General features: G+C 41.5%; 3 protein-coding genes across 4 annotated transcripts in view; all 3 read left to right on the top strand.

Annotated features, from left to right (window-relative positions):
* Gm20498 (predicted gene 20498) overlaps positions 1-18902 on the top strand; it is a 174060-nt gene that overhangs the window by 109987 nt on the left and 45171 nt on the right. The window lies entirely within an intron of this gene.
* Cox16 (cytochrome c oxidase assembly protein 16) overlaps positions 1-18902 on the top strand; it is a 126286-nt gene that overhangs the window by 62213 nt on the left and 45171 nt on the right. The window lies entirely within an intron of this gene.
* Adam4 (a disintegrin and metallopeptidase domain 4) lies at positions 886-3482 on the top strand. The gene has a single exon (NM_009620.2). The coding sequence runs from the start codon at positions 1080-1082 to the stop codon at positions 3369-3371; it is 2292 nt and encodes a 763-aa protein (NP_033750.1). The 5' UTR covers positions 886-1079; the 3' UTR covers positions 3372-3482.

Raw genomic sequence — 18902 nt, 5'->3', positions numbered from 1 at the left:
TCATCTTTCTTTCAAGATTAGCAGGAGAGAATTAAATTGCCAGAAGTCAAAAGATTTTGGCTCCTGCTAATGCCAGCCTTGCTGCCTTACTTAGTACCTGAATGCCGAGCTTAACCTCAGCACTGTTCATCCATACCTTCCCACCTACCCAGCTCTGTGCCTTTCATTTCTTGAGAACAAACAAACAAACAGGCAAACAAATAAACCAGAATTTTAAAACACAAATGAAAATCCACAAGGAAACATGTGTACACATGTAGGATAAACCACAAATTCAGAAAAATGTATTAACAAAAGTCCAGTAAAATAATAATATTAAAAAAAAATGCCCAAAGTCCGGGCTGAAGTCAATGCCCTCAAAAGCTGAGGGCATTGACTGTTCTTCTAGAGGTTCTGAGTTCAATTCCCAGTAATCACATGGTGGCTCACAACCATCTGTAATGGGATCTGATATCCTCCTCTGGTGTGTCTGAAGACAGCTACAGTGTACTCACATACATAAAATAATTCTTCAAAAAAAAAATCCTAGTTACTTCTATAAACTATAATTCTCACAAGATCTCTGATAGAGGAGCATCTGTCTTACTAATGTTTGTTTTTGGATGTAATTAAATGGTCAATGCTTTCCTTATATAATATAAGATTTACTCTATGATATATATATATGTATATATATACACACACACAATATATTATATGTAAAATTTTTATGTGATATGTTATAAGATATATATTATATATTATAGTGTATGATATATGTAATCACACATACACATATTTTGTTCTAAAGTTCAAAATTTCTTTTTTCCACTTAAATTTTCACAGTCAGATATGAGCTGTATTAACTCAAATATATACTTGTTTCTCCAAGTGCCTCCCACTTTTTGCTTTTCCCTCGGGCTTCTGCCATAGGTTCTCCAGATCCCTGAGCACACAATGCTTGGATGAGCATAGCATTGTTAGGTAATAGCCTCCCTCCCTTTACTTAGCAGAGGTTGTAAGCCTCTTGCCTCTGCTCTCCTCATGCTCTGATGTCTTAGTTTTGTCTGTCACCCAGTGGACCAGATTTGGTTTGGTCCATGGCTCCCTTCCTCAGACCATCTACCTGGACTTTGGCCCTCCTGAGAGGTGCTCTCTGGCTCTCTGTGCTCTGGGCACTGTTGTCTCCTGCCTGCTGTTCCCGTAGCCCACCCAAATGGCGCTTCTCTACCTCTGAAATTGTCATCCCCAGGAAGGTTCCCCAGAGAATGGGCAAAAGTGATATGTCTGGGCACATCACCTATAGCATGCGCTTTAGGGGACAAAGACATGTGGTCCACATGAAACTCAAGAAAAACATGATTCCTCAAAATTTTCCTGTATATACCTCTAATGACCAAGGAGCCCAACAGAAGGATTACCCATTTGTTCCTCGGGATTGTTACTTCTACAGCTTCCTGGAAGGAGTCCCTGGGTCCCAAGCTATACTAGATACCTGTACTGGAGGTCTGAAAGGCATGATACAGGTGGATGACTTCACTTATGAAATCAAACCATTGGCATCTTCTTCCAAATTTGAGCATGTAATTTCTCTGCTTGTGGTGGATGAAAGGTCACGTGAGTCAAAAAAGTGTAGAAATGATGAGATTATGGCAAAGGCAGGTGACCTCTCTGAAGAGACCAAGCTGGCTGGAAGTCCCAGAGCAGCCCCTGTATATCTGTGGCGTTACCATTTGAAAAGTGTAGGAATACACTACACGGTGACTCATGACTTATTCAAACAAACTGGGAGCAATTCCTCCACCTCAGTTGAGTTAATACTGATTATGAATAGCATTTCAGATAGCATTTATAAAATAAGTGGATTGATTGTGTATGCACGTGGTGTATGGATTTGGAATACGAAGAACCTGCATACTGTCCCCGGTGAAAATCCCCACCTTGATCCTTGGAGTGTTATGGCAGGTTTTGGTGTATGGAAATCTAAAGAATTGCACGATTTGTATGCCACTACAGCTATTCTCCTTGCATCAAGACCAAAAAATACAGATTATGGAAGCTTTCAGAATGGATTATGTAACCCCAACTGGGGAGTATTATTTACATATGTAGGAAAAAACCATTTATTTCTGGCTGGATCTTTCCTGGCACATGCAGTGGGTCACCTTTTAGATGTAAGCCATGATACACCAGGCTGTGTTTGTTTCAGAAGGAGCAGTTGTCTCATGGATGAATTTCCTACTCTTCATGATATGATTAGTAATTGTTCCCATAATGAGTTACATAGGAGGATCCATGACTGGGACCCTTGCTTGAGTTTAGAGCTAAAAACAGCTAAAGAAGTAAACATGTATGAAGTTCCTCGTTGTGGAAATAAGAGAGTGGAGGCCAGTGAGAAATGTGACTGTGGTTCTGTGAAAGACTGTACCACTGATAAGTGTTGTGAAGTCAATTGTGAGTTTACTCAGGGTAGCTCTTGTGCTGCAGGAGGTTGCTGTCTATCTTGTAAGTTTGCACCCACTGGAACAATATGCAGAGACAAAAATGGTATTTGTGATCTTCCAGAGTACTGTAGTGGAGCCTCAGAGCATTGCCCAGGAAATTTTTACATCATGGATGGAACTCCTTGTTCTCCACTGGCAGTCTGCATAGCAGGAAACTGTAGTGACCGTCATTTGCAGTGTCAAGCTCTTTTTGGATACCAAGTAAAGGATGGTTCACCAGCATGCTATAATGAATTAAATGTCAAAGGTGACCGATTTGGAAACTGTGGCATTAGAATCATACGTGGAGGAAGCCAACCTGTCCCATGTCAAAAGGAGGATGTTTTTTGTGGAATGATCCACTGTGATGGTGTCAGTCATATTCCTGGTGGAGGTGAGCACACTACCTTTTATCACCTAAAGGTTCAAGATGTTAAAGAAGAACAGTGCTTTGGGTATGATGCACACCATGGGACAGAACTTCCAGAAATGGGGCTTGTAGTGGATGGTGCAACCTGTGGCCCTGGCAAATATTGTAAAGCTCAAAGATGTGTTGCTCATCCAACTTTGAATTTTAATTGCAACATTAGTTCGTGTAACTTCAGAGGGGTGTGCAACAACAAAGGCAACTGTCACTGTGTTCGAGGATGGCAGCCACCACATTGTTTACAAATAGGAAAAGGTGGTAGTACAAATAGTGGCCCTCCACCTACCACTCAGAAAAAACATCAAGCTGAAATACATGTGAGTGCCAACAGGCTAATAGTCATTTTAAGTATTCGCATGATTCTTATCTTGGCTTCGATTCTTTTGGGTGCAGTTTTCAAAGCAATATTTGTTTCAGAAACTACAGAAGAGGAGCAACATTCTGCTGTTAACAGACAGTTGACTTCATACCAAACTATTTGAAGCCACACAATGGACAAAATCCATGTCAATTACCACAAGAAATTGTCGATGATGTGTAACCATTGATAAATTGGAGAATTTCATCTTAAAATAAAATCACTGAGGAATTAGCATTGTGTTTCTATGTTTTTGTTTGTTTGTTTGGTTTGGTTTTCTTTTTTATTGGATATTTTATTTATTTACATTTCAAATGTTATCCCCTTTCCTGATTTCCCCCTAGAAACTCCCTATCCCATCCCCCATCCTCCTGCTTCTATGAGGATGTGCTCTCATCCAACCACCCACTGCCACCTCTCTGCCCTCGAATTCCCATACACTGGGGCATCAAACCTTTACAGGACCAAGGGCCTATTCTCCCATTGACAAGGCCATCCTCTGCTACATATATGGCAGGAGCCATGGGTTCCTCCATGTGTAGTCCTTGGTTGATAGGTTAGACCCTGGGAGCTCTAGTTGGTTGATATTGTTCTTCCTATAGGGTTTTAAACCCCTTCACCTCTTTCAGTCCTTTCTCTAGCTCCTCCATCGGGGACCCTGTGATCTGTTCAATGGTTGGCTTCGAGCATCCACCTCTGTATATGTCAGGCTCTGGTAGAACCTCTCAAGAGACAGCTTTATCAAGCTCCTGTCAACATGCACTTCTTGGCATCCACAATAAGTGTCTGGGTTTGGTGACTGTATATGGGATGGATCCCCAGGTGGGGTTGTTTCTGGAAGGCCTTTCCTTCAGTCTCTGTTCCACACTTTGTCTCTGTATTTGCTCCCATAAGTATTTTGTTCCCCCTTCTAAGAAGGACCACACTTTGGTCTTCCTTCTTCTTGAATTTCATGTGGTCTGTGAATTGTATCTTGGGTATTCCTAGCATTTGGGCTGCTATCCACTTATCAAAATTCAATACCCTTTCATGGTAAAAGTCTTGGAAAGATCAGGAATTCAAGGTCCATGCTTAAACATAGTAAAAGCAATATACAGGAAACCAGCAGCCAATATCAAACTAAATGGAGAGAAACTTGAAGCAATCCTACTAAAATCAGGGACTAGATAAGGCTGCCCACTTTCTCTGTACATATTCAATATAGTACTAGAAGTCCTAGCCAGAGTAATTAGACAACAAAAGGAGGTCAAAGAGATACAAATTGGAAAGGAAGAAGTCAAAATATCACTATTTGCAGATGATATAATAATATACATATGTGACCCCCAAAATTCTACCCAAGAACTCATATCCCCATCCCCGTCTTCCTCTCTCTCCCTCCCTCCCTGCTTCATTATTACTCTGTGTGTAAGTGTGAATATAGTTTCTTGTGGAGGCCAGAGTTGGATCCGAGAGAGCTGGAGTTATTGGTAGTTGTGGATCACCCAGCTTGTGTGCTGGGCACCAGACTCAGGGTCTCTGCAAGAGCAGCAAGCACTCTTTTTTATATAGATATATTTTTATTACATATTTTCCTCAATTACATTTCCAATCCTATCCCAAAAGTCCCCCATACCCTTCCCCCCACTTCCCTACCCACCCATTCCCATTTTTTTTTTTTTTTTGGCCCTGGTGTTCCCCTGTACTGGGGCATATAAAGTTTGCATGTCCAATAGGCCTCTCTTTTTAGTGATGGCCAACTAGGCCATCTTTTTCATACATATGCAGCTAGAGTCAAGAGCTCCGGGGTACTGGTTAGTTCATAATGTTGTTCCACCTATAGGGTTGCAGATCCCTTTAGCTCCTTGGGTACTTTCTCTATCTTCTCCATTGGGAGCCCTGTGATCCATCCAATAGCTGACTGTGAGCATCCACTTCTGTGTTTGCTAGGCCCCGTCATGGTCTCACAAGAGACAGCTATATCTGGGTCCTTTCAGCAAAATCTTGCTAGTGTATGCAATGGTGTCAGCGTTTGGAAGCTGATTATGGGATGGATCCCTGAATATGGCAATCTCTAGATGGTCCATCCTTTCGTCACAGCTCCAAACTTTGTCTCTGTAACTCCTTCCATGGGTTTTTTGTTCCCAATTCTAAGAAGGGGCTCAGTGTCCACACTTTGGTCTTCATTCTTCTTGAGTTTCATGCATTTAGCAAATTGTATCTTATATCTTGGTTATCCTAAGTTTTGGGCTAATACCACTTATCAGTGAGTACATATTGTGTGAGTTCCTTTGTGATTGTGTTACCTCACTCAGGATGATGCCCTCCAGGTCTATCCATTTGCCTAGGAATTTCATAAATTCATTCTTTTTAATAGCTGAGTAGTACTCCATTGTGTAAATGTACCACATTTTCTGTATCCATTCCTCTGTTGAGGAACATCTGGGTTCTTTCCAGCTTCTGGTTATTATAAATAAGGCTGCTATGAACATAGTGGAGCATGTGTCCTTTTTACTGGTTGGGACATCTTCTGGATATATGCCCAGGAGAGGTATTGCTGGATCCTCAGGTAGTACTATGTCCAATTTTCTAAGGAACGGCCAGACTGATTTCCGGAGTGGTTGTACAAGCTTGCAATCCCACCAACAATGGAGGAGTGTTCCTCTTTCTCCACATCCTCGTCAGCATCTGCTGTCACCTGAATTTTTTATCTTAGCCATTCTGACTGGTGTGAGGTGGAATCTCAGGGTTGTTTTGATTTGCATTTCCCTGATGATTAAGGATGTTGAACATTTTTTCAGGTGCTTCTCTGCCATTCGGTATTCCTCAGGTGAGAATTCTTTGTTTAACTCTGAGCCCCATTTTTTAATGGGGTTATTTGATTTTCTGGAGTCCACCTTCTTGAGTTCTTTATATATATTGGATATTAGTCCCCTATCTGATTTAGGATTGGTAAAGATCCTTTCCCAATCTGTTGGTGGCCTTTTTGTCTTATTGACAGTGTCTTTTGCCTTGCAGAAGCTTTGCAGTTTTATGAGGTCCCATTTGTCAATTCTCGATCTTACAGCACAAGCCATTGCTGTTCTATTCAGGAATTTTTCCCCTGTGCCCATATCTTCAAGGCTTTTCCCCACTTTCACCTCTATAAGTTTCAGTGTCTCTGGTTTTATGTGAAGTTCCTTGATCCACTTAGATTTGACCTTAGTACAAGGAGATAGGAATGGATCGATTCACATTCTTCTACATGATAACAACCAGTTGTGCCAGCACCAATTGTTGAAAATGCTGTCTTTTTTCCACTGGATGGTTTTAGCTCCCTTGTCGAAGATCAAGTGACCATAGGTGTGTGGGTTCATTTCTGGGTCTTCAATTCTATTCCATTGGTCTACTTGTCTGTCACTATACCAGTACCATGCAGTTTTTATCACAATTGCTCTGTAGTACATCTTTAGGTCGGGCATGGTGATTCCACCAGAGGTTCTTTTATCCTTGAGAAGAGTTTTTGCTATCCTAGGTTTTTTGTTATTCCAGATGAATTTGCAGATTGCTCTTTCTAATTCGTTGAAGAATTGAGTTGGAATTTTGATGGGGATTGCATTGTGGAGGCCAGAGTTTGATCCAAGAGAGCTGGAGTTATTAGTAGTTGTGGATCACCCAACTTGTGTGCTGGGGACCAGATTCAGGGTCTCTGCAAGAGCAGCAAGCACTCTTAACTGCTGTGTCAGCTCTCTAGCCTCTTAATGCCATATAATTTACCACTTCTTAAGTTTGTTTTGATTGAAATTTTTTCCACTTCCTGGATTATGGTGCTAAGCAGCACAGCCAAGAACCCAGGGTCTTATCCAAGCCCAGTGAATACCCTGCTTTCTACTCTACTGAGCCCAAACGTTTTGTCACATTCTTTATACTTCTTCATGTAAAATCTGCCTTTCATATTTTTTCAAGAAAAGAAAGTACATATTTGTGAGGTTCATTTTTATAGTTTTCTAGAAGCTTCTATATCAACTTTGGGCTGCCTTAGTCTATGCTATTCTTACCATTGTCTGTTCTCAATTGTATTAGATCATCATCTATTTTATTGTTAATGTAAAATAAGAATCAAAAAGGCATTTCTAAAATATATGGGTGTGCGACGAAAGCAGTTTAATGCCTTTTTTGTGTTTGTTTTTCTCTTAACCTCGCTATCTCCCAAATAATTGAGACTAGACTACTATATTTATTTAACAAGCTTTAAGTATACAAGAACTGAGCAGTGTTACTCTATCTAAATCTTCTAAACTAATCTGCCTACCTCCCAGCCAAAGTCCCTGAGACCCTTGCATTTGATGGCTTTCTCTGCTTGAGCTTTTTTCTCATGATGTCTCCTGGACTCTCCCCATGGCTAATCCTCAGTTCCTCTGTCTCCTTCCCTGACTGCCCTGGCTGGGAAGAAGTCTAGCCCTGGTCTCTCTCCTGCTCAGTCACTGACTGATGGGTTTCTTTTTTGACCAATCAGGGAAGAATAGCGGAGCAATGTTTACAAAACACTGAGACTGAGGTATGAGATTCTCAGAATATGGATTGCAACCAGATATGGGGGTCACAGAAATCAGCATTCAAATTACACAGTACACAATAGCATTATGCCCGCTGAAAGAAACCTTCATACCATAGATAGCTGGAATGTCAGTAGTTGTGCTGAACTTTGCTATGTGACAATGGGGAAACTCTTAGGTTTTTTTTTTTTTTTCCAAAAATCCAGTGGTTACACCCATCATTCTGAGATGGAATATACGCCACCAAAATGATGCCAGAAGCTACCACAATGCTGGGGTGATTTAGGTGCTGAATTCACACACTAGCTTCTACAGTTGTCTTTAGGTTGTGCAATGCCAGGAACTGTACTTGCAGAGGAGTGTGTAACAACAACAAGCATTGCTATTGCATATGTGGTTGAAAGCCAGCAACACATGATCAGAGAAGAGCAGGGAGTAGTGAAGGCGGGAGCCGTCCACTTTATAGAGGACAATTCTGTGAGCCAGGGTATTTGTGTTGTAAATCAGGCTCTTATTCTGGTACTTACTCACCTGGTTCTTTTTATGATTTCAGTGTTTGCCTGGTGTCCTTTCTAAAGCCAAAGGGCCCACTTTGGGGGCAAACGGATTTAAAGGGGAATTTGAAAGTAATTCTTGTTACTTACCCTAATAAGCCACATTCTGAAGGAAATCATAGTTAAGTATAGGAAGCAGAGTCATCCATGATACCTCTGACAATTTCATATTTTCCAGTGAGCTTGGGGGTTTTCATCTTGCAATCAATTCATGGTGCAATTAAAAAATGGGCTTCTGTGTTTTAAGTTCATAATTTCTGTAGGTTGTTCTGTTTTCTTTCTGTTGTCCCATCTTGTGCCACATTCCAATGTCTGGACATACTTTGCTTATGCCTATATGTGAGGCAGAGGTTCCAAAATCACAAGAGGAAGTACACACGTTCTAAGAGGCCAGCCTCCATTGTTTCCAGACATGCCTGCGTTGAATTTCAAAAATATTGGCATGCATCAATGTTAACATTGTCATGGTGCTAAAAACTGATGGTATTTGATTTTTCTACTCGTACTTTTTACTGTCAGCATGAAACTGTTAAGCACTTTAATGCACATATGCCAGCGATCTAGGTAGGAGAATACAAGGTTTTGTGTTTTAGGCATCTGGAATTTCACAGTGGCTCTGAGCCTTGCTATGCAACTATGCACCAGTGTTTGAGGATTATATTCAATATCCCTAGATGAAATATACCTTGTCCACATTTTCAAGGTGTATTTCAAAATTGAAGACAATGAATCCGAAAATGATGGCACATTCTAGGGACTGAATAGACTTCTAGATTTTCTATCTTCTCATTCTCATTCCTGGATTGTGCTAAATATGGTCTATTTTATGTTCTATGTTAAGCCAGCAGGGGTTGGAACATTCTCCCTCATTCAATTACATGTTTATCAGCTTTCTGGTTTTAATGGTTTCCTTCACTGCTTAAGCTTGACTGTCTTAGAACTTGTTCTGTAGATCAGGCTGGTCTTGAACTTAGAGAAGCATCTATCCAGTATGTCTAATTTTAGTCTTAACTTTGTAGTTGTGTGTAGTCTAAGGAGGAAGAGAAATGTAGAAAACTGAAATTCTCCTGAAGAGAAGAGGAACAGAAGCGAGTTTTGGAAGTATACCACAGAGTAAGATATGAGATATTTTGGGACCCCGTGATTTTGAAAGCTGAAAAGACAAAGTGGGCAGTTCAGACAAGCTTTGGTGCATTGCCAGAGCTCTGGCATCAGCAGCTGGTGAGGATGGGTTTCTACAACTTCCTCTCCCCCTCCCTCTCCCTGTCCTCCTCCATGTCTCTCCTTCCCCCCACCCCCCGTGTGTGTGTGTGTGTAGGGGGGGGACATATGGGTGGTGGCAGTACTGGCCAAGAGGACAGGCTCAGAGCATTGCAATCATAGTATTTCTTTGGAACTATGGCAGAGGTTTTGAATGTATAACAGAAGAACAAAAAGTACAAGGGAGTGGCTGAGAAAGAAGCAGATGGGACAGGTGGAGGCACATGACATCTCTGAGAGGGAAGGCAGGGACAGGTGGAAAGTGGGACATCTTGGAGAGGGGCGGTACATATCTTCTCCCTTCAGTCCATGTCCACTAAATTGTAAAGACTGTCTTTTTTCTTTTTTCGTTATGAATGGCTAGTATAATGGCCATTCCTAAGTGTTAGGATGGCAAGGAGGGAACCAACGTCTAAGGGTTATCTTCTAATGTCCACTTGTGTGCCAGAAAACATGTGCACATGTGCTGTAAAAAGTTATTAAAAATCCCAGCCTGCTGCTTCTTCCCCATCTTGGACCGCTTATGTTCCCAGATAAAAGACACACAGCCTTTATATTTTTAAATGGCCATAGGCAGCACAATATCTGGTCAGCTGCCTACCCTCCATGCTGTTAGAATCTGTTTTCCTGTTGCTTACTATGTTTCATCAGGGATGCTCTTCGCTCCAGTGGCCAGCCCACATGGCCAAGATTTATGACTCAGGTAACCCATGGAGGCTTTCCTTTTTCCAGTCCTGCATGTTTCTTCCTTTAGTCCAAGGCAGCTTCTTCCTCTTTCTTCCCTCCTCATGGTCCCTTCTCTCCAAGCCTGGGAAACTTCAACCCTGCCTATTTCTCTTCTACCCTGCTATTGGCTGTTGGCATCTTCATTTACCAATCACAATTAACTGGAGGCAGAGTCACAAGGGTTGCATGCAGACTCCAGGTCTTGAGGGCCCACACGTAGCATTACACTATACAGTAAAAGACAATGCCTCAACACACATGCATGCTTGCAAATACACACACACACACACAAATAAAAAAATGTAATTTTAAGAATGCTTTGAAAACAAATGTAAGGAATTAAGAGCAAAGAAAAACCATCCTGTAAATTTACTTGGTAAAATTGTGGGGCTTGCAGAAAGGATGGCTGAGGATCAGATGACAGCTATGTAGGAATTTCAGGCTTCCCTAAGAACATTCTTATTGTTATCACAAGTGGGGAGGGAGGGACCAAGGAGGGAAAGTGGACAGAGTGGAGGGGGGAGTAGGGTGGAGAGAGGAACCTGATCTGGTATTGGGTGAGGGAAAAGGACTGAAGCCTGAGGACCAGCAGAAAGAATGGAAACAGGCAACCTCGGGAAATAGGAGGTTGGAGGGACCCTCCAGAATGCACCCTAGACCTGGGAGGTGAGAGACTCTCAGGACTCAAAGGGAGGGACATCACATGTAAAGTCTGACAGTAGGGAGAAAGTGAGGGATGGGGTTGCCATCCCACAGACACATCTCTGACCTATAATTGTTACTGTATGAAAGAGTTACAGGGATGGAAATGGAGAGGAGCCTGGGGAAAAGAAGGTACAGTGACAGTTCCAAAGTGGGATCCAGCTCAAGGGGAGGTCCCAAGACTTGACACTATTACTGAGGCTATGGAGAGCTTACAAAAAGGGATCTATCATGATGGCCCTCTAAAAGACCCAACAAGCAGCTGAAAGAGTCAGATGCAGATATTTGCACCCACCCAATAGACAGAAGCAGTTGACCTCTGTTGTTGAATCAGGGAAGGCTGGAAGAAGCTGAGGTGGAGAAGGGTGATCCTGTAGGAAGACCAGGAGTCTCAATTAATCTGGACCCCAGAGATCTTTCAAACACTGGAACACCAAAGAGACAGCATACACCAGCTGATATGAGGCCCCCAACACATGTACAACAGAGGACTTCTGGGTCTGTGTTCATTCAGAGATGATGCACCTAACCCTCAAGAGACTAGAAGCCTAAGGGAATTCAGAGGTCAGGTGGGGTGGGGGTTGGGGTCATCCACTTGGAGATGGGGAGGGATGGGAAGGAGGTATGAGATGTGGAGCAGTCAGAGGCTGGGTGGGGTGGGGCGGGGAATGGAATATGGAGTGTAAAATATAAATTAAAAATGAAATAAAAGAATCTGCATCTGTGGAAGTAGGAGGGAAATAGAATTTTTAAATTAATTTTTAAAAAATTTATATGAGTACACTGTAGCTGTCTTCAGACACACCAGAAGAGTACATTGGATTCCATTACAGATGGTTGTGAGCCACCATGTGGTTGCTGGGAATTGAACTCAGAACCTCTGGAAGAGCAGTCAGTGCTCTTACCTGCTGAGCCATCTCTCCAGCCCCGGGAAATAGAATTTTTATTAGCAATTCTCTAGTTGTATTTGAAAGTCACTGAAAGTGTGACACTTAGCAGCTACTGTAGAACCATCTTTGAAAGTAATAGAAGTAAGTTCAGTGACTAAAAGCAGAAAAATGTCATAGGATTTTCCCATTGGGCACTTGGAGTGTCCTGCTCTTCCTAAGTAGGAAATGCTAAGTCCAGAGAAGAAGAGCTCATAGATTCGTTCCTGAACAAGTTGATTTATTTTTATCACCTTACAAACACAGAGATTCATTGAGGATGACTGAGTTTTGAATAGATGTTGTTCCATTATCAGTTCCTCCATAGAATCACCCTTCTCCAAACTTTATCACAACCTGCTTCTCTTCCTTGGTTTTCCTCTATTACCCGGCTTCCATCCCTTTCCCTAATACTTATTTTGAGTAACAGTTACCATTTGCCCAAGGACACTTGGGTGGTGGCATCTAACTTTGGTAACACTGGGGCTACATGCTGAAGAATTTCTGCTTACTATGGGCCATCTCTAGAAACTGGATTGCTCTCAGCCTCACAGTCACCATGGTTCAAGCCCTGTGAGCAACCTAATCCACCCAGGATCAGTTTGATACTTGAAAGCAAGAACTCGAATGGGTGTAAACATCTATACAACATTCACTGTACAATGAGATCCAAAGGTGCTAAATGTCCACAGTGCAGTTTGTCCTTCCCAGGTGGCGTTGAATTATTCTAGTACCTTGAGAGATGACTACAAGACTTCCATTATCAACAGGAATAGATGAGGTAATTTAAAGAAATCTCTGGAAAAAATAGAGAAGCCCATGCCAAGTTCATCTTAAAGACTTATATGGAGGCATGAAGCTGCAATGAGATAAAGGCATTATCTACTTGGGAACAGAGTAAAATCAGACATCAGGGGAGTTAAGTGCAGAATGTAGTGTACTTATCCCTGGAAGAGTTCCCAGCTTTGAGAGCTGTGTGTGAGTTGCTGAATATGGAGAAGCCATAAGAGCAATGTTATACATGAGTAGAAAAAGATTGAAAGCCCAGGCTATCAAAAGGATACCCTTAGCTTTTATTTGGTAGTCCAGAGACTAGCTCACTTATTCAAGTACACTCACATGCTTCATAATGACCTTTCGGCCAGAGGTATGCTACAGGTATGATTGCTGTGCTGTACACCTAAAAAATTCTTTGCACTTGATGAAATCATGGTTGCTGTAATATACCGTAATGCACAACTTATATGCTTGTGGTATGCTGGTATGAGAAAACCTGCTCTGCCAATCATATAAAAGTACAGCTATATAATTACACATTATTGTACATTGCTGTGACCTTCCTGGCTGGGGTCTGGAGCTCTGACTGGGTAGTAAGGTAATGGAGAAAAAGATAAGCTGGGTCAGGTGGTCTGTGCTATCCTGAGGCCACACATCCCACTGTGAACAACCTGGAATCTCAGCATGCATCAGTACCTTTTTATTATGTAGAGCATGGATTTGGGGTGGAGATGGGGGCAGAAGTTACTTGTCTTGGTAGGAGGTCTCTGTAGGCGAGCAGTCTCGGGCCTTAAATGTTCAGCAGAAAGAAGCTGCAGTTGCTAGTATTAGCACCAGTCTGATCAATTCTTTGTAAGCACTAGAACTTGGGTCAGTATAAACCAGGTTTGGGGGCATGCATTTGCTTCGGCACTGCATGGCTGAGGAGGTATGATAGTAAGAAGTTTGAGAGCAGCCTGGGCTATGTGATGAGTTTAGGCCTAGTCTGGGGTACATAGTCTAAGGTCCAAGCATCTGCTCTCCCGATGACTGCCACTCAGGGTTACTCATCTGTGAGTCATTTTGTACTGAAGCTGTTGAACGAGGTGAGTTTCTTAGGCTCTGGAGGAGCAGCACTGCAATACTTTCCAAATTATCTTCCCCTGGATGTGTGTACACTTAAGAGTGGTAGAGTTTACTGGCTACTGGCATGCTCAAGGGTGGATTCACATTGTTTGTGGCAAAGTTCTGTTGCTATTTAGGCATTCCTGTTAACCCCAAGAAGGTGCGTCTCGCTGCCTTATTTTTTTGTGGATCCAGATTTCTTGCTTTGTAGCTTGGCTACTCAAACCATTACTTGAGTCTGAATGTATTTTTTGTTGTTTTTTCTTTCCACTTCTTTTTTGTATTATTATTTTTATTATTATATTTAACACAATACATATTTTCTACCAGTCATAAAAATGATGGGCACGTTATTAAATGAACATAAAAAGATAAAGTTTTTTTGTTTCTTTGTTTGTTTTGTTTTTAGTAAACATTAAAATCTTGGCTTTTACTGTGGTACAACCCCAAAATAAGAACAAGTTTTAGACATTGGAGTTCATTGTAATAAGGCTGTACTTCAATGTACCTCACACCAACAAAGGATTTTACCTCCTTAGTAACTAAGATTTGACTGCTACTGCACCAAGGAATGAATTGTAGGCACAATTATTCGAATACAGATTTCCTGCTATGGTCAAAGCTATTTGACTTGAGTGATTGTCATCATTCTCAGCCCACAGGGAACAGGTTACATTCATATAAGAAATGGTGTGTGTATTAAGATGGTCTATCCATGAAGTCATTCATCAAGTGTTTCAATGAACAATGGTTCTGCTTGGAGGGAGGCACAGACATTAGGTGAGGGTAAGATTCTAGTTCATTGGCTGTGATGATTTTGAAAAGTAGTCATCTCTGGAAAAGAGTAACTTACAAGGTCATCTTCTTCAAAGTTGATAGAATAATTTAAATATCAAGCAAAACATTCTGTCTCACTCTGTTGTTCTCTTACAAACCACCTCCCTAACTAATTGTCTATGTTTCTTTTGGCTATATAGATACTTTTGAAATATGTAAGCTGTTCTGAAAACCATATTATAATGTAAAAGCATCAAATAAACAATCCCACTACTAGAGAGGGAGAGATAGGGGAAGCATGATTTCAAGACCATCATGTGATACACAGTAAGGTACTATCATGTACAAACAAGCAGAAAGTGTATATGGACTGTACAATATTGGACCTATTTCTCAAATTACCAAATTAAAGAGACCACTGGGTGACAGCCAACAAATTTCTAATTCCTCATATTTTTGAATTTCAATCCATTAGGATATGTTGGTAATATTAATTTTCATATTGAGAGATATTAAGGAAAAGTGATTGTTACTTTCTGTTATTTTTTGTTGTTATTATTGTTTGTTTGTTGTTATATTTGTGTGGCTATCTTCTTTTGGGTTTGTTGAAAGAATACTTTCTTGCTTTTTCTAGGGTGTCTCTGCTTGTTGGTAATTTCCATCTAATATCTTTCATAGGGCTGGATTTGTGGAAAGATATTGTGTAAAGTTGATGTTTCATGGAATATCTTGTTTTCTCTGTCTATGGTAATTGAGAGTTTTGCTGGATATAGTAGGCTGGGCTGGCATTTGTGTTCTCTTAGGGTCTGAATGACATCTGCCCAGGATCTCCTAGTTTCCTAGTCTCTGGTGAGAAGTCTGGTGTAATTCTGATAGGTCTGCCTTTATATGTTATTTGACCTTTTCCCCTTGCTGCTTTTAATATTCTTTCTTTGTTTAGCGCACTTGATGTTTTGACTGTTCGGTGACAGGAGGAATTTCTTTTCTGGTCCAGTCTATTTGGAGTTCTGTAGGCTTCTTGTTTGTCCATGGGCATCTCTTTCTTTAGGTTAGGGAAGTTTTCTTCTATGATTTTGTTGAAATTATAGAATAAGATATTTACTGGCCCTTTAAGTTGGGAATCTTCGCTGTCTTCTATAACTATTATCCTTAGGTTTGTTCTTCTCCATTGTGTCCTGGATTTCCTGGATGTTTTGGGTTAGGAGCTTTTTGCATTTTGCATTTTCTTTGACTGTTGTGTCAATGTTTTCTATGGTATCTTCTGCCTCTTTGATTCTCTCTTCTATCTCTTGTATTCTGTTGGTGATGCTTGCATCTATGACTCCTCATCTCTTTCCTAGGTTTTCTAACACTGGGATTGTCTCTCTTTGTAATTTCTTTATTGTTTCTACTTCCATTTTTAGATCTTGGATGGTTTTGTTTATTTCCTTCACCTATTTGATTGTGATTCCTGTAGTTCTTTAAGAGATTTTTCGTTTCCTCTTTAAAGGCTTCTACCTGTTTACCTGTGTTCTCCTGTATTTCTTTAAAGGAGTTATCTATGACGTTCTTAAGGTACTCTATCATCATCATCATGAGAAGTGATTTTAGATTAGAATCTTGCTTTTCCTGTGTGGTCGTGTATCCAGGACTTGCTATGGTGGGAGAATTGGGTTCTGATGAGGCCAAGTAACCTTGATTTTTGTTGCTTTTGTTCTTCTGCTTGCCTCCTGCCATCAGGTTATCTCTAGTGCTACCTGTCCTCGCTATATCTGACTGGAGCCTGCCCTTCTTATGATCCTGGTTGTATCATAACTCTTCAGAGTCAAGCTGTCTTAGTGATCCTGTGATTCTGAGATCCTGTGATACTGATATCCTGGGTGTGACCAAACTCCTAGGAGTCAAGCTACCTCTGGGACCTGGAGATCCTGGTGTGACCAAGCTCCTGTGTTCCTGTGTTCCTGTGTTCCCGTGATCCTGTGATCCTGTGATCCTGGGCATGTTAAAATGCCTGGGAGTGGGGCTTCCTCTGGGTGCTGTGGGGCTGGCTGCAGAGTTTGCACCCAAGGTCTGCTCAGGGCATTGGCCCAGATTGGAAGAAACCTGTGCCACTGGGTTGGGCAGAGATCATGTGTTCCTGGGTCCTGCTTGTCCCACTTACTCCTGGTGTTGGAGAGTCTGAATTTATTCTAAGTCTAGGTACACATTACAACAAAGTTACTTCATAAGGCCTTTGAGTTTGACATGAAACCAATAATGAAGCTGGCATTGCTGTATATATGCCCATCATTCAGTGCACTTAAAGTTTTGTTAGCAATGTCTCCTCTAATTTGGGACTATACTCTCTTTGCTAACTACATCACTCTGGGTCTCATCTCCTTGTGGGATGAGGAAGAAATTAACAAATATATGTAAAACATTTAGAATGAGACTTGATGTCTCAGATCTAGTCCAGGTAAGGGATATGTGTTTGTAACAGTTCATATCAAATGTTTGCACATATGGATATGTGTGTGTAACAGTTCATATCAAATATTTGCACATGTGGACATGTGTGTGTAACAGTTCATATCAAACGTTTGCACATATGGATAGTCACTTTAGTTGAAAGGGGTCCATTTGATCCTTCACAATTGAAAATGGAATTTAAAATGCTTTGAAAGTCTGCCCCATTTCCGTGTGCCCCTCCCCATTTAGTGTTTTTTTCCTGGGGGCCCAGAGTATAAATGCTGCAAGTAAGATAGGAGCAGGAAAGCTGGCCGAGAATGAGAAGTCGGCCTAAGATTGAGACCTGTTTGAAACAGCTCCATTTCACGTAGGGCCTATTCTGCAAGGATATCTCTCGTGTTTACTACAGCCACATAAACTGGACCAATGCATTTAGGAATTCTTAAAGAAGGATATTTTTCTAGAGATAATGACACATGTCTAAAATCAGTGCTTCAGAGTTCAAGACAGGAGGATTGAAAGTTTCAAGCCAGTCTGGGCTACAAAGTGAAACACTAGCTACAAAATATAAAATGAAAGATGAAAAAGAAAAGAAGGAGAGTAGAAATAAGACTACCAAAAAAAGCGGTTGGGGGAATGTGAGTGTGTGTGTGTGTGTGTGTGTGTGTGAGAGAGAGAGAGAGAGAGAGAGAGAGAGAGAGAGAGAGAGATTGTGTGTGTGTGTGTGTGTGAGAGAGAGAGAGAGAGATAGATAGATTGTGTGTGTGTGTGTGTGTGTGTGTGTGTGTGTGTGCATGCATGTGTGTTGATACCTATGTTTGCACATGGTATGTGGGTGTTTGGGCCCATACATACATATGGAGTCCAGAACTCAACTAGGAATGTCTCTTTTCCTTTTTTTTTTATTAGATATTTTCTTCATTTACATTTCAGATGCTATCCCCAAAGCCCCCATACCCTCCCCTGCCTTGCTTCCCAACCCACCCACTCCTGCTTCCTGGCCCTTGTGTTCCCCTGTACTGGGACAAGGAATGTCTTTATTTGTTGAAATTTATTTTAGTTTCAATAAAGATTTAGTAAGAAGATTAAATGTATGATGGTGAGAGTTAATAGATTCAAGGTGAGATTCATTCATTCATTTATTGAATGAGACAGGGTCTCTCAGTGTCCCTACAGCTTGTTGTTTTGGGCAGATCCGTTGGTCACAAGCCATTGGGATGTGCCTGTCTCTGCCTACTCCAGTTCTGGATTACTGGCTCACACTGCCACACTCTACTTTTCCATGAATGGTGGGGATCTGAACGATGGTCCACAGGCTTGCACACCATGCACTGTATCCATTGAGCTATCTCTCATCAGCCCCTGCATATTCAGTGTGTGAGTGTGCATGTGTGTGTGCACACTCAAGTGCGTGTGAGTGCATGTGTGAGTGCACATGTATGCATGTGTGTAAGATCAAAGCACAACCTCCTGTGGCATCCTTAGGGATACTGTTCACCCGTTTTGAGCCAAGGGCACACTGTGCCTGGAGATGACCAATTGGGCAAGCCATGGCAGCCAACAAATCTTGGGGATCCTCCTGTCTCTACCTCCCCAGCACCGGGATTACAAGCAATCACCCAGCATCTCAGGTCTCCCTGATGGCATGGCAAGTTCTTTTCCACTGAACCATCCATTCCCAGCCCACTTCTGGGCTTTTATTTCATATCTTGAAGGTATGATTCTACTGTCTTGACAGTCGCATGGTTTAAAGAATACAACTATAAAACTCCCCCTGTCTTCTGGCTTGCCTATCCTTTCTCCTGGGTTCTTTTCCTGTCTTCTTTCTTTGCTCTTCTGTAATGTCCTGTACTGTGTCCTTGGGTGTAAAAGCTCTTTAATTATCTTG

Source organism: Mus musculus, chromosome 12 (assembly GCF_000001635.26).
Source record: "Mus musculus strain C57BL/6J chromosome 12, GRCm38.p6 C57BL/6J".
NCBI classification, from domain to species: domain Eukaryota; kingdom Metazoa; phylum Chordata; class Mammalia; order Rodentia; family Muridae; genus Mus; species Mus musculus.
The sequence above is the reverse complement of the archived record's forward strand: the minus strand, read 5'-3'. Positions and strand labels throughout refer to the sequence as shown.

Excerpts from the sequence above, each read along its gene's own strand:
- Adam4 (NM_009620.2), top strand. The coding sequence starts at position 1,080 with ATGGCTCCCTTCCTCAGACCATCTACCTGGACTTTGGCCCTCCTGAGA.